General features: G+C 41.7%; 1 protein-coding gene across 1 annotated transcript in view; it reads right to left on the reverse strand.

The window, feature by feature from the left end:
• The window catches only part of ZC3H12C (zinc finger CCCH-type containing 12C), a 56231-nt gene extending 41075 nt beyond the window's left edge, over nt 1-15156 (reverse strand). The window contains exon 1 of the mRNA XM_056107682.1: nt 14898-15156. Within this exon, the coding sequence (XP_055963657.1) occupies nt 14898-14921 (24 nt within the window). The 5' untranslated portion in view covers nt 14922-15156. The remainder of the gene's footprint in view (nt 1-14897) is intronic.
• Between the last annotated feature and the right edge of the window lie 437 nt (nt 15157-15593).

Consider the following 15593-nt stretch of genomic DNA (forward strand, 5'->3'; position numbering starts at 1 on the left):
ACTATATCTTACAGATACATAGTTTAAAACACTTAGGTATCTTAGCAATCTCACTATTTCCTTTAGTGTTCCACTGAGGCTCTTGGGTTTTCCAGGTATATAAATAATATAAAGTCTTACCTGATTGCCTGTTCCTTACCAACTTTTGCACTGATATTAAATTGCAGTGATTATTTTGTGTTGTTCTGATATCATTGGGAGTGAGCTTTATTATTATGTTTATTAAGGAAAATGCTCAATGCTAGTTTGTGTATACACACACAGGCACACACGATATACACACCCACCTCTCATTTTGGGGAAATTTACCTCCTTATGGCTTAGTTTCCTCAGTTGTAAAAAAGGAATTATGATTGTTTTGAAGTGTAATAAGCTAATAAAATAGTACCAGCTATATGAAATTACATGCTTATATCTATACATATACACCAGCATAAAGATAATATGGTTTGTAAATTTTTAAATAAATAACTATAGGCAAAGCAATCTCTTTAATTTCATTAATATTTAATTTCTAACTACATAATTTTCTTGAATAAGTTGCTATACTTCTTAGAGTTAACTTTCTCCTAATATCTGTTAATACTATAAGTATTAACTATTGAAAAATTAAAGTCATAAGTGTTCTTAATTGCTATTTAATAAAATCATTTACATAAACCATTTCTATAACATTTCTATGTACAGTTAATGCTTTAGTTTGTTTTGGGACCATACCCAAAGAGAACATTGATATTTTTATTTAATTTAAATATAGAAAGTACCCTAGTTTTTTGATGATTTTATAGATGTTAGCTAATAAACTGACTATCTTAAAATTGTGTAAAATCAAGGAGCCAATACAGTACAGAGGTTAGGGTCTGATTTTCAGCAACACATAGGCCCCCCCCAAGTAATGCCAGGTGCAGTGTTGGAGGTGCTCAACACCACAGAGCCTGAGCAGCATCACATCCTAGGGTCCCTGCTTTGAAACCAGAATTCCTCATGGAGCCCTGGAGAGCCAGCGCTCCTGATCATCACTTAGGAGCCCTCTCAAAAATTTCTAATTATGTACAGTTAATCTTTAGTTTGTTTTGGGACCATACCCAAAGAGATTGCCTATAGTCATTTATTAAAAATTTTAATTTGGTTTGGGAGGCTATTCCTGGCACAGTGTTCGGGGGTTGCCCCTGGAGGGGATGGAGGGCACTGGATGCCAGAGATCAGAACCAGGGTCACCACCTCTAAAGCCTGTGCTCAACCCTTTTGAGCTATCTCTCCAGCCACTACATTTTTAAAAGCACTGAGCTGGAGAAAGAGTACAGCATCAAGGCACTTGTTTTTCTTCTTTTTGGGTCACACCTGGTGATGCACAGGGGTTACTCCTGGCTCTGCACTCAGAAATTACTCCTGGCGGTGCTCGGGGGACCATATGGGATGCTGGGAATCGAACCCGGGTCAGCTGTGTGCAAGGCAAACACCCCACCCGCTGTGCTATTGCTCCAGCCCCAGCAAGGCACTTGTAATGCATGCAGCTGACCCAGTTCAACCCCCAGCACCACATATGGTTCCCCCTAGCATGGCAAGTAATGATCCCTGAGCAGAGACAGAGGAAGCCCAAGCACAGCTGGGTGTAGTCCCAAAACAAATCCTCCACTTCAAAAATAAAAGTACTCTGATAAAAAGCAAGCAAATAACAATAAGATTACTCAAACGAAATAAGTAGTTTAAGCCAGTATTCAATACATAAGTATATTCAAGAAATAAAGTAAATATTATGAGAAAAAGTTGATGGTAAGATGAGAGTCATAGCAATATACAATAGGCAATAATATAAATGAACAGTTACATAATAAAAAGTGTCAAAGTTAATACTGTTGAGATACAGAGTGAAAGAGGCAGGCTTAGACTCAGATTTGAGAGGCTGAAGAGGCATGTTAAGCAGAGTATATCAGGATGGTGATCACATCTCTGAAGAGATGCATGTGTCTGTTGCAGGGAAAAGATGGTGTAAGGTAAGAAAAGGATTTCTGCCCAGAGATGTTAAAGGTTATCAAATCAATTGACATAAACGATATTGCTGCTGATGAAATGTAGTATCACACAGAATAGTGTGTGATTAATACTGCTATAACAGAGGCCTGCATTTAAAAAATACTATTGTAGTTTAGGTAACACGGTTACAATAATGGTAACTATGGTTTTGATTGTACATAGTTAATTCACCTTTGTCATCACCAAAATGGAAAAAACCCTTCACCACTCTTCTTATGTTACTTTTATCTTTGTAGCCCATTTTTATTGAGGTACCATGATTTATGATAATAGTATCTCGCCCGCACGGCAGAGCCTGGCAAGCTACCCGTGATGTATTTGATATGCCAAACACGGTAACAACAAAGTCTCCAATGGAGACGTTACTGGGCCCGCTCGAGCAAATCGATGAACAACCGGAGGACAGTGACTGTGACAGTACCATGCATACATTGTTCTACTTACATTACTTTTACTCTGCCTTCACCCACTGCTTGGAAATCACACTTCTGCAATCAAAGGCCAATGATTTGTCATCCTTCAATGCTATCCATTTCCTTGTTCCTGGTATACCACAGATGAGTGAGGTCATCTGATATTTGTTCTTTTTCCTCTCTTTCACTTATCATGGTATATAAGAGGCTTCTTAAAGTTAGGGTAGGGCGTTTGCCTTACAAGCGGCCAACACGGCCGACCCGAGTTCGATTCCTCCACCCCTCTCGGAGAGCCTGGCAAGCTCCCCGTGACGTATTCGATATGCCAGACACAGTAACAACAAAGTCTCCAATGGAGACGTTACTGGGCCCGCTCGAGCAAATCGACGATCAACGGGAGGGCCTTTACCTTTACCCTTTACCTTTTTACTTATGGAAAAATCTTGAATACCTTTCTCAAGAATTTCAACTTTGTCTTCCTATCCACATTTAATAAAGGTAAAGGGGAAGCATTTGAAGGTTTCTGAAAATGTGAATGATCCTTTTTTTTTCAAATTTTTCTTTTGTTAAAAACAGAGATTCTGTGATTTATAATGCTGGCTTTTGTTTGTTTGATTTGGTTTGGTTTTACCTGGCATTGTTCAGGGCTTATTCCTGGCTCTATGCTCAGGAATTATACCTGGTGATATTTGGGGGACCATATGAGATGCTGGGGCCTACAATACTGTTAATGATGGTTTCTTACTACATACCTTTTTTTTTTTTTTTAGGACGCTATTCCAACTGTACCAGGTTTTTTTTTTTGGGGGGGGGGGACAAGAAACACAATGACAGATTAGGAAGGCATAGTAATCTAAGCAAAAGGTGAGATATTCAAAGTTATATGAAAAAACACATATAAGATATTATCTTATATTATCTTAAGCGAAGATGTAAATATCAGTAAGAATTTAACATTAAAAACAAAAAGCCTGGGAGACAGCTCAAAGTGCTGGAGCACACGATTTGGATTTAGGAGGCCCAGGTGGATCCTTGGTACTGCCATGGTCCTGTCTATCCCTAGAAACACGAGGAATGACCCCCAAGCTTAGTTCTGAGTAGCTCCTGAGTATGCTGGGTATGCCCCCATACTCCATCCGAAAAAAGAAAAAACGAGGAGTAATAAACATGAGAGAATAATGAAAAATAGTGAATGCCTCAATGTCTTGCAGAATGACTGGGAAGAGGACTTGGATAAAGGCTCCCAGTGGCTAAATGAGGAGCTATTTCAGTTTGGGGGAGAGAGGTGGGTCACCAGTTAATCACAAAAAAGTTGAGGAAGAGATCATGACACACTGAGAAATACAAGAATTCTAAGTACTATGTAGACGCACAAAAATTATCTTAGGATTTTGATTCTTGTCAAACTATCCTGTTTATATGAGGTGCTTATGATCAAATCAGATCCTAATCTATTAAAGAGCTATAAAATTTAAGTACTCATTTGCTATCAAAGTAGGAAGTAAACATTTTTGATTTTCCTGTTATCTGAGGATCACTTAGGCCCAAGACTCAGCACCTGGTGGCATACTTGCCAAATTAGCATTCTGGCTTAGGGCTGTCACTTCGGAGTTCCAAAGTGCTTTCTCCACCTGCCACATCTTCTCTCTCAGGTGCTCTCACAGCATGGGATAGTCTCGAAGCTAAGTTTCAGCCGCCAACCTGGCACATGCTTTCCAGCCATCCATCCAGGCCAAAAATAGTAAAAGTCTGTCTCAACCAGACTCACAACTCACAAAACTAGTTTTGTGAAATTCATTCTTATAGATGGATTCTGGGGGCTGGAGCGATAATACAGCTGTAGGGCATTTGCCTTGCAGGTGGCCAGCCCGGCCGAGCCGGGTTCAGTCCCTCCGCCCCTTTCAGAGAGAGTATCTCCCCCGCATGGCAAAGCCTGGCAAGCTAACCGTGATGTATTCAATATGCCAAACATAGTAACAAAAAGTCTCAAAATGGAGACGTTACTGGGCCCGCTCGAGCAAATCAATGAACAATGGGAGGACAGTATAGTGCAGTGCAATGCAGGTGGATTCTGATTTTTAAAAAATAATTTAAACATTTGCCTAGTCACTACTCTCTTAGTGACTCTCTCTGATTTGTGGATCAGGATTTGACCTCAAACATTAGTTGTGTCTTGTTCCCTGCTGCTGTTCGTACTCACAAGGGACATTTCAAAGATCCTAGAGCCAGTCAGTAAAACTGTTTAATGTAATCCTAAAACCTGAAAGAACACTGAAAGAAAAATTAGGAGACTTAATGGGAAATAAAAGGTTTTGAAGCACTTTGTGTATATGGTACTGAAAAATATAATATTAGATGAACTAATTTTGGAAAACTAAAAGGAAAGTCATGATCAAATATTTTAGCCTAAGGATAGAAGGACATTCAGATATATGAATACCAGATTTTCATTTACTATATTTAAGCACTTTTTAAAAACATGCTAAATTACATAAGACTTCAGCACAAAAATGATTTAATAAAAAATGTGATATCAAAATAGATTTCTTGCTAGCTTTAAAAACTTCAATTTCTGTAGTACTATCATTTGGGGGGGGGCTGGGGTGATAGCACAGTGGGTAGGGCGTTTGCCTTGCACGCAGCTGACCCAGGTTCAATTCCTCCGCCCCTCTCAGAGAACCCGGCAAGCTTCTGAGAGTATCTCACCCGCACGGCAATGCCTGGCAAGCTATCCATGACGTATTCGATATGCCAAAAACAGTAACAGTCTCACAGTTTGTTGTGGGAAGTTACTGGTGCCCGCTCAAGCAAATCGATGAACAACAGGAGAACAGTGCTACTATCATTTGGGGGGTTTACAAAAGTTATTTTTGAGAATAATATTTTTGAGAGTAATAGCCTTCATTTTTCTGAAAGATGTCAAAGAGGTCAGGTAAGGAAGGCACTAGTACCCTGATCTTATAGACTTCATATTGTTTCAGGGGGGAAATTTACTTCTACTAATAGTTTATAAATATATTGTAATAATAATAAAGAGTAGATTCAAAGTATAGACTTGTATAGTGTATTGAAAGCAATTAGTCTTACTGCACTTATACTGATTGTGTAATTAAAAAAAAGTAGAGAATATGGGGTTGGAGAGATAGTACAGATAGATGGTTAAGGTGCATGTCTTACATGATCTCCAGAAGCCCCCAAGCACTGCATATCGCCCAGGTTAAGTCGGAGCATCACTGGGTCGCAGGCAGTACTGCATCCTCTGGACTTCGCACTGAATTGGTAGCCCAGTTGGGCAAAAAGTGCCAGGAAGAGGTCCTGGTTATTCTGATAACCACTTGAGAAATTTCATAGTAAATAAAAATTTAAAATAAATAACATGCCTCAACTACTGAAAAACTAGTGAACGTGCCTCAAAGATGCTTAGAAATTTAGTAAAGTAAGGTTAGCCTATTTTCAAATTTCCACTTAGCACTTTCATAGATATTTTCTGAAAAAGCTGTTTATAAACCAGGACATCTGTGTTACAAAACAACAGCCATTGGCTTTTAAAAAGTTGTTTCACTTTTGAAGTGAAACAAAGTGGAGATGAAGTCCCATTAAAATCATAGTAAGCCCAAATGCCTAAAATTAATCAACTATTGTTTTCTGATTTCAATCAAGGCAACAGGTGGGGGGGGGGAGGAAATTTAGAAAAATGGACATTAATATTGTGCAGTATTACATATCTCCAAAACAGTTAGGTCTTACAACCTAACAGTACATATAAGGGTAAAAGGGTCAGAGTAAGGTAGCTGGATGGTTAAAATTAATGACTTTTATACTAGCAGTATAAAATAAAGACATGTCAAGAATAAAACTAAATGGGGGAAGAGAATCTCATTCATAATAAAAAAATGATAGCGAACATGTCTCTTAAGGAAATAAGTCTTCATTATTTGTCATCAGTTAATCTGTGGCAACACTAATATTACTGGATTTCACCGTGATAATAGGTATTATCATCACCACTTTACAAAGAAATGAAAAAAATCAGATAGCTAGCAAATGTCAGAATAGGAACTCAGGCTAAGTCTCTCAGACTTTGCAGATTGTACTTAACACTGAGTTTCACTTTTTGCTCACAGGGATGGGGGAGCAGTTGGCCATACCCAACTGTGCTCAGGGATCACTCTTCACTCATGGTGGGATTTGAGGGACTGTATGTGGTCCTGGGGCTCTCTAACCCAGGTTGGCTGTGTGCAAGGCAAGCCCTACCAAATGTACTATTACTATGAGTTTCTTAGCAACTTTATACCCACACTTGTCTATCAGATTAACAAAGATAAATTGTTTGGGAAAACAGCGATGGGTACAGAGAATGGACACTTACAAGTGTTGATTGGAATTAACAGTGCAATTCAATTCTAGGGAAACTTGATCATTCACTAATTACTCAACAAAGTGAACTTGGTTAAATTTCAGTACTTGAATATGCTATATACAGGAAAACATGATATATTTAATGAAGAGGAATATAATAAACTACATAGCATACAACTTTTTTTGTTTTGTGGGGGCATCCGGCGGTGCTCAGAGCTTACAACTGGCTCTGCATTCTGTGATCACTCCTGGTGATCTTGGGGACCATATGGGGTTATAAGGATCGAATCCAGGTCAGCTGTGTGTAAGGCAACTGATTTACCCACTGTACTATCATTCTAGGTCCCAGCATACATTTTAAAGAATGTGTTTTACACAAACAACAAACTTTCATTACAGTTATTTACACTAATATTTTATTTTTTTGTTTTTTGACCACATCTGGCAATACTCAGAGATTGTGCTTGGCTCTGCACTCAGTTATCATTCCTGGTAGTGCTCTCAGGGAACCATCTAGGGTGCTGGGGATCGAACCTGGGTCAGCCACGTTCAAGGCAAGCACCCTATCCACTGTACTATCTCTCCACTCCCTACACTGAAATTTTCTTGTATTTTAAAATGAGAATAAAGAAAAGAGATAAAACAGGTGTCAAGGCAGTTGTCTTGTACCTCAGTTTGATACCCAGCACTATTTATGGTTCCCTAAATACTGCCAGAAGTGACCCCTCAGAGAGCTAAGAGTAAACCCAGAGCACTTCTGAATGTGACCCGAACCAAAAAATTAAATTAATATGTGACTTAATGAATGTTAAAACTCAAATTTTAATATTAAAATATGAAATTAAGTAGTCAAAAATAGATTCCGCTAAGATACATTTCCCCCTGCTTTTTTCTCTTATTTTAACATTATATTTCTTATTTTAACTTGATGTCCTGATTAAAAAAAATTATTGAGACACAGTGATTTGCAAAGTTGTTTACAATGTATGCCCACAAATTAAAAAAAAATTTTTTTTGCCTAAACTATTTAATCTTAACATAGAGGAAATAGCACCTTGGCCACAATTTCAAAAAATGTACTAATCTCTTAAAATTACAAGAAAATTCCAGAAAATATCTGATACCTAAAATCACTACAGCGGGACAGTCAAAGATGACTTAAGATAAAAACCAAAAAGTTGTCCAAGTCACATCACTTAGGTGGCTCTGGTGGCCCTCGGGAACCCTTACTAAAAAAATTGCAAGTTAACAATGAAAAGGCAACCTTACTTACATGGGAAATCTCTCTGTAAGTGGAGAGAATAATCACAGAGCAAAAGCTAATATCTGAAACAGACTAAGTCACAGAATGAGGATAAAATTAAGCCCACATAATTTTGAATAGGAAATGAGTACAGATGACTAAGAACAATGAAGAAAAACTAATTTTAGCTTCACCCTAAAAGACATAAACTAATAGATTTAAAAACCTAAAATATAAACTGACATATTAAGAGCAGTAACACTAAACTTGAGTTTTTAGTTTTTTTTAATCTAGCAGTTTCAAATACTCAGAACACAAAAGCCAGCAGTTAAGTAGACAGAAAAATAATAAACACAAAATAATCTGTCCAATCAAATCAGTGGATACTGCTAACTCATTTTCTGCTAATAATTGAATGCCTTCTGTGTACCAGGTTACTTTACACTCAGTATCTTGAATCAGTGGGAGCAACTCTAAAGTACATAGTGTTTGATGGATCATATATCAGAGAAACTCAGTTTTGCGGTAACAGCCAGTAAAAGGTAGAGCTGGGATTAAAACCCAGGTTTAGTTGATTTCAGTAGCTCCACTTGCCCACTGTGCAAATCCAATCTTGTAGTTCACCAACCTAGATTGGCTGAGCATCCTATAGGCCTTTATTCCCTGCCTACATACTTTTATTTTAGATATACTATTAGTACTGTCATTCAGTTTAGAGAGTTATATGCTGCAAATGAGAAGGAGGGAGCAACAGTTTCAACAAGGAATAAACCATCAGGGAAAGACCAAAATCACATTTGTCAATATAAATCAGTGTCCCACTGCCTAGACAGTCTTAACAACAACAACAAAAACAACAACAACAACTCAATCAAACCTAAAAGCATAACAAGTATTGCTACTTAGTTTAGAATCAATCAGAAATCTAAATAACCTTGGCTAAAATTATTTAGCCTTTCTTTTATCTGGAAGATAGGTGAACAACAATAGAGTTAATAGACCGTTATAGAATAGTAGTGAAGTGAAATTGATAATGTACACAAAGTGCTTAATACTATACCTGGCATAGAGTTAGTGCCCAATAAGGTTAGTCTTATACTTCACAAAAATAAAATTATAAGCTACATATTATTTAATTTTTAATTCAGATTCTGTGATTTACAGTATTGTTAGTGATGCTTTCTCATGAACATAATTCCAATATCACACCCATTATTGGTGCACTCACCTCTCTCTCCCAAGGACCTCAAGAAATATGATTCTACTATATTGTTTAAATATCAAACTAGTAGATAAATTATTTAACATGAATTAGGTTATGGACATTTTAATAATTAGCTTAAAATAGGTACTTGGCCTAAATTGGAACTTCCCTCTGAATTATTAACTGTGAGACCTGTAGTGAGTAAATTATTTGGACACTGAGGTTCAGTTTCCTCCTCAAAAGAAAGGTACTGACATACTTTGTCATAAAATAGCAAGTTTTAAATACATTAATGGGCTGGAGCGATAGCACAGCAGGTAGGGCTTTTGCCTTGTACCCAGCCAACCTGGCCGACCCGAGTTTGATTCCTCTGCCCCTCTGCCCCACTCAGAGAGCCCGTCAAGCAACTGAGAGTATCTTGCCCATACGGCAAAGCCTGGCACTCTACCTGTGACGTATTAGATATGCCAAATACAGTAACAACAAAGTCTCACAAAGTCTCACAATGGAGAACGTTAGTGGGCCCGCTCAAGAAAATTGATGAACAACGGGAGGACAGGGACAGTGACAGTGAAATACAGTAATATACGTTGAGCACTTAGAAAGACGTTTAACAATAAATGTTAACCTATTGCTAATCAATTTTAAAAGCATATTAGAGTAAGCCAAGTGAGACTGTATTTGGGGCCTAAAGGAGCCAGGCAAAAGGTGAGAAAATAGAAAATATTCCAGGCAAGCAAAGAGACATAGGGTTGGGTTTGGGACTTTTTTTTTTTTAATTTTCTATTTATTTATTTGTCTACCCTGAGAGACTTGATAATCTGCTTACAGGCAGTTCACTTTGTATCGTCTGCTTATGGATTTTTGCTTATAATTTAACACTGTAATACTAATACTAAATCTGGTGATTAGGGCTATTGGTATTTTAAAGTTCTTCATACTCCCATGTATTTTTAAGTTTCCTGTAAAACAGAAAACTACAAAAAAGTACACTGTATCTCTGTAGTCAGAGAGCTTAAAAATGAGTAAAACCACGGATGGTCTTAGTAAACTGAGCATCTTTCAATTTATCTTGTTCATCTAGATTTACTGAAAAGACATAGTTCTTGCCTTCAACCTGTCTGACCAGGCAGGATTTCTATGTTGTCTGTTACTGGAGGACTTTTTCAAAATCATCTGTAGCTCTTTCTTATCTTACATACTCATAAAGTGAATTACCAGGTTTCTCTTAATTTTCAAACAATGACAACAAATAAACACATAAAATGACACTTTTATTTATTTTTGTTTTGTTATGGCGACACTTAGCTGTGCTCAGGACTTACTCCTGGCTTTGTACTCAAAGATCACTCCTGTAGGCTAAGGGCACCATATATGGTGATAGAGATCAAATCAAGGCAAGCACCTCACCTGCTGTACTATCTCCCAGCCCCAAAATAACACTTTCTAGGGACTAAACTAAAAATAGAATCATGGGGATGCATAAATAAGTACATGATGATTAAGAGCATATAAGTTCTTATAAGTCAGACTGCATGGGTTGAAACTCCTGCAGTTTACTAATTGTGATTCTGGAGGCAAGTTAAACTTTGCCTCAAGTTTACCCACCTACAAATGGGGAATACTAAAAGTAATGCATAAGTACGGTGTATGGTACATTATTGCACAATACAGAATATTATGTGAGCTATAAAAACAAAAGCAAAGAAAAAAATTACATATCTATATACATATTTGAAAGTTACCATTATACCATCAGCTCCAAAGTTTCCCTGCAGTATGTACTTCTCATGCCCTCTCATTTAAGTAGCACATTTAAATCATGGTCACGGTCCTCCCGTTGCTCATCGATTTGCTCGAGCGGGCCCAGTAACGTCTCCATTGGAGATTTTGTTGTTACTGTGTTTGGCATATCGAATACATCACGGGTGGCTTGCCAGGCTCTGCCCTGCGGGCGAGATACTCTCGGTAGCTTGCCGGGCTCTCCGAGAGGGGCGGAGGAATCGAACTCGGGTTGGCCATGTTGGCTGCGTGCAAGGCAAACGCCCTACCGCTGTGCTATCGCTCCAGCCCAGCACATTTAAATAGCTAAATAGTTTCTTTGATAGTGAAGGAGCAGAGTGAGATGAAATACATGTTTTGGGCCACACCTTGCAGTACACCTGGCTCTGTCTCTACTCAGGAATAATTCCTGGAGGTGCTGGGGAGTGGGGGCAACCTGGCTTGACCACAGGCAAGGCAAGCATCTCTTTACTATCACTCCAACTTGGGATGAGATGCATTAAAAAAAAATAACATTGGGGGTGGCATTGGTAGAGGAAAGTGGACACTGGTGAGGGGACTGGTGTTGAAGCATTCATTGTATGCCTGAAATCCAATCATGAATAACTTTGTGATTTCATGGTGACTAAACAAAAATATAATTAAAAAAATAGTGAAATATCAGCAGTGGTAATTAGGGTAATATTAGGTAATAAAAAATATTAATTTTTTAATGACTCCTGAATTTTTAGCTTTGTAAAGGTATGATTTTGTATGTTGTAAATCCATGAGGCTAATAAGCACATAGGACATAGTTTTTTTTAGAACATCTGATAGATTTATGATAAACCCCCAGAATCTTAATATTTTATATTTAAAATTGGAATCCTGATTTCATAAGTTTTATTGTTTAGTGATCTTCCTATTTAGTATTTTGTTTTCCAATAAAACCAATTCCTTAAGAAAATTCCTTGAGGAGCTGCAGTGGTAGTACAGCGGGTTCGGTAGCTTGCCTTGGCCAACTTGGTTCAAGTGGCCAACCTTGGTTCAATTCCTGACATTCCATATGGTCCCCAGAGCCTGCAAAGAATGATTCTTGAGTGCAGAGTCAGTAGTAAGCTCTGAACACCGCTGCATGCAGCACAAAAACAACAAAGATGAAAAAATCCTTGAAACTTTCTGAGCTCATTCTAATCCTGCCAATACTCCTATCATCTGCTGTATCCTGCAGATGCACTGGACACCTGTCTTCTGTTTCCTAAACTTACAGTGATCATTTGGGAATGACTCCCTCCCAAGTACTGTATCTTGCCTAGTAAGAACTGGCATGTAGCCTTCCCTAATACTTGAATTTCTGACTTTTCTATTCATGGCACTGAGGAAATTCCACTTAGCATTATGTTCTATTTGTTCTTAATTTTTCCTTCTAGGAGATTCAGGGGCCTCACAGAGCATCTACGTTGAATGTTTCTGAAGAATAATCTGCTGAGGGAATAGAAGATTTCCAGTCTCAAATGAGCAATGGCTGCAGATCATTTTGAATCCTACATTCTAACAGAAAGGTACTACTACTTACTATCTTATGCTTGTTTCTTTAAAATTGCTATCAAATCAGAATTTATGTCAAAAACAACAAAACCCACTAAAATCATATATAAAAGGATAAAAAATGGTATAAAATGATATGACAGTTATAAAAATGATAGCAACACTTTAACGTATTATAGCACTTAAAATTAATGTACAAACTACTATAGTGTGTTAGACCGAAGATAAGGCAACCCATTTGCAGACTGAGAAATACTTAAAAAAATATAATTTCTAGGGGATGGAAAGATAAGGGGTTAATGTGCAGCGCCTTGCATGCTGCTAACCCTGTTTGATCCCCAGCACCAGTATATGGTCTCCTGAGTACTCCGGGATATGGCCTAACCCCACTCCTACCCCCTTATATAATTGCCATTCAGTACATGGGGGTCCAGTTTGACAAGCAGATATAATCCTTGAAAACACAACTCCAGAGAAGCTATTAATGTAAAACAGGATATTTTTATTTTCCTGGTAAATAAAACACAAATGTAGTAAAAGGAAGTGACTAATAACCTCCCATCAGCATGCTAACATTCCAAGGTTCTGTTTCCTATTCTGTAATATTTCCCATTATAAGAAGATTACTTCATTAGTCTTTCATTATTATTACTTCAGGTTGAAAAGTACTGACCTCTTTTGTTGGCTCTGTTTAAAATGCATTTTAATTTGCTTGTAATAGTTATTTTGTGATGACATGATGCTAGAGATAGAACTGTAACTTACTTTGTAAGTAAATATCATTCTTTAAAAATACTCTAACATTCCAAATTACAGATAACAGCTGCTAGTCCATTCTGTAGTTTTAAGGTACCAATCTAAAGACAGCATGTGAATTGAGAGACAAGTCTGAAAAAGGTATTTTCCTGGATTGTTTAGAGGAAGAGAATTTTATATTTGGCGAAACTATCTTTGTATTCAAATAGTAGATAACATCAACATTGAAAGATTGCTAACAAAACTGTATGGGTGACTTTAAAAATGGAATTAATCCTTTCTAAACTCTTAATAGACTTAAAAACACACCCTGTATTTGTGACTGCTCTTGGTCTTTGGAAAGTAAAAAAAAAAAAATGTGTTTGAGGCATATCCACTGTTTCCCGTTTATAATCTGCATTAGAAAAATTAAATGAGGAAGTGAAGGTCTGAAAAACTTTCCCAATTTTCTAAATATAGTCTCTGCCTCAATTCTAAGATGAATTTAAAAAAAAAAATCATCTGAATCAATTAAGTGCCTCGTGGGTCTGGGGATACTCCAACACGGTCTTGCAGCCAATGGGAAAACTTTCCCTCGATCTGGACCATCGTTTCTGTATCACAAAGCAGAGCACAAACCCGGATTGCTAACGGCCACCACCCAAATAGCCAGAACCCCTGGCTGAGGACTTCACTGGCTGCAGAGGTGCAGCAGCAGCTCAGGGAAGAAAAGCGGGATTCATTTTCTCGAAGTTACGTTTGTGAGAGGTCTTGGTAGGGATCTGAAAATATGACCCAGCCCAGCCCAAACGAACGAACGAACGCTGGGTGTCGGAAATGCGGATCCGGCCGTGGAGACCGGGCGGGGAAGGGTGCAGGAGCGGGGGTTTTCGTCGGGGCCGGCCCGGGGGTTGGGGGCGGTGGGTGGGTGGGTGATGGGAGGTCTGGATGGAGGGATGGAGGGATGGGAAGAGCTGATGGCTGGGGCGGGACCCGGGATGTCGGGTGATGCCTCACCCCACGGGCGCGCGACGGTCGGAGCCGCAGGAGCGGGGCTGCGGGTCCGTTTCCATCGGGGGCGCCCGAGCTCACCTCCCGGCTCGGCGGCCGTGCCCCGGGGCGGGCGCGAGTGGACAGGCGCCCTAGGCCGCGGGGCCGAGGTCGGCCTCACCCCGGCCGAGACCCCGGCGGGGACGCTCTGCCCGCGGGGAGATGCGCCGGGCCGGACGCTCGGCCACCCCCGCGTCTCGGGCGCCCGGCCCCCCGCCTCCGGGGGTCCCACCCGCCCAGGCCTGGGGGTCCCCCGGCGCGGGCCCTCCGCCGCCTCCGGGCCCCCGGGCCTCCCTCCCCCTCGCTCCCGGCCCCCCGCCCCCCACTCCCCGAGACACCGACCTGGGGGCCGCTACCGGCAGGGCCGATCCGCGCGGGCGGGCGGGCGGGCCCCGCAGCTCCAGCGGCCGGCTCGGCCCTCCCCGTGCGGGGCCGCGCCCGGCCGCCCTCCCGCGCGCCCTCCCCGCGGCCCGCGGCCCCGGCGCCCCCTCCCCGGTCTGCACGACTCGCACCCCGCCGCGCGCGCACCCGGAGCCGGGGCTCAACCTACTTGCAGCCTCTTCTCAGCAGCCATCACTGCATGCCCGGCGACCGGGCAGCCCCGGGGCCCGCCGGCGGGTGGCCACCTCTCGCCACCGCCCTGGGCCGCCGCGTCCGCCGCTAGGGCGCGGGCCGGGCCGGAGGCTCCCCCATGCTGCCCGGCCGGCCGGCCGCCCGCCCGCCGGGGCCCTGGGTTCGGCCCGCCGCCCGCGCCGCTGCTCCGCGGGCCCCAGCGAGGCCGGCTCAGCCGCCCGCAGCCCGGTTGCTCGCCAGCCGCAGCCGCCGCCGCCGCCGCCGCCGCCGCCGCCGCCGCGCCGCTTCCTCCTCCCCTTCCCGCTTTTCCTTCTCCTCTTTCGCCTCCCCGGGAACCGAGGTTGGCGAACCAGCACCTGCTGCTGGAGATCACCGAGAACTGAAACAGGAAACCCCGAGCCGAGGGGAAAACCCGGGAGGCGTGGAGCGGGCCGAGGGGAGCTGCAGGAACCTGTCGGGCTCGACCGGGTCGCCGGGGCTGCCGTCGCCTCTCGCCTCCGACCCACCCTCGCTCCCTTTCCGGGGCCCAGCCCAGCCTGGGGTCGCCACCTCCCCTCGCGTTTCCCCGGCGCCCTCCCGGAGGGCGCCCCCGTCGTCCCCGCGCGGACACCTTCCGCACTCAGCAGCTGCAGAGATCATTCCCTCCGGCACTCAAGGAAATCGCTAGGCCGCC

This window comes from Sorex fumeus, unplaced genomic scaffold (assembly GCF_029834395.1).
Source record: "Sorex fumeus unplaced genomic scaffold, SorFum_2.1 ptg000169l, whole genome shotgun sequence".
Classification (NCBI taxonomy): domain Eukaryota; kingdom Metazoa; phylum Chordata; class Mammalia; order Eulipotyphla; family Soricidae; genus Sorex; species Sorex fumeus.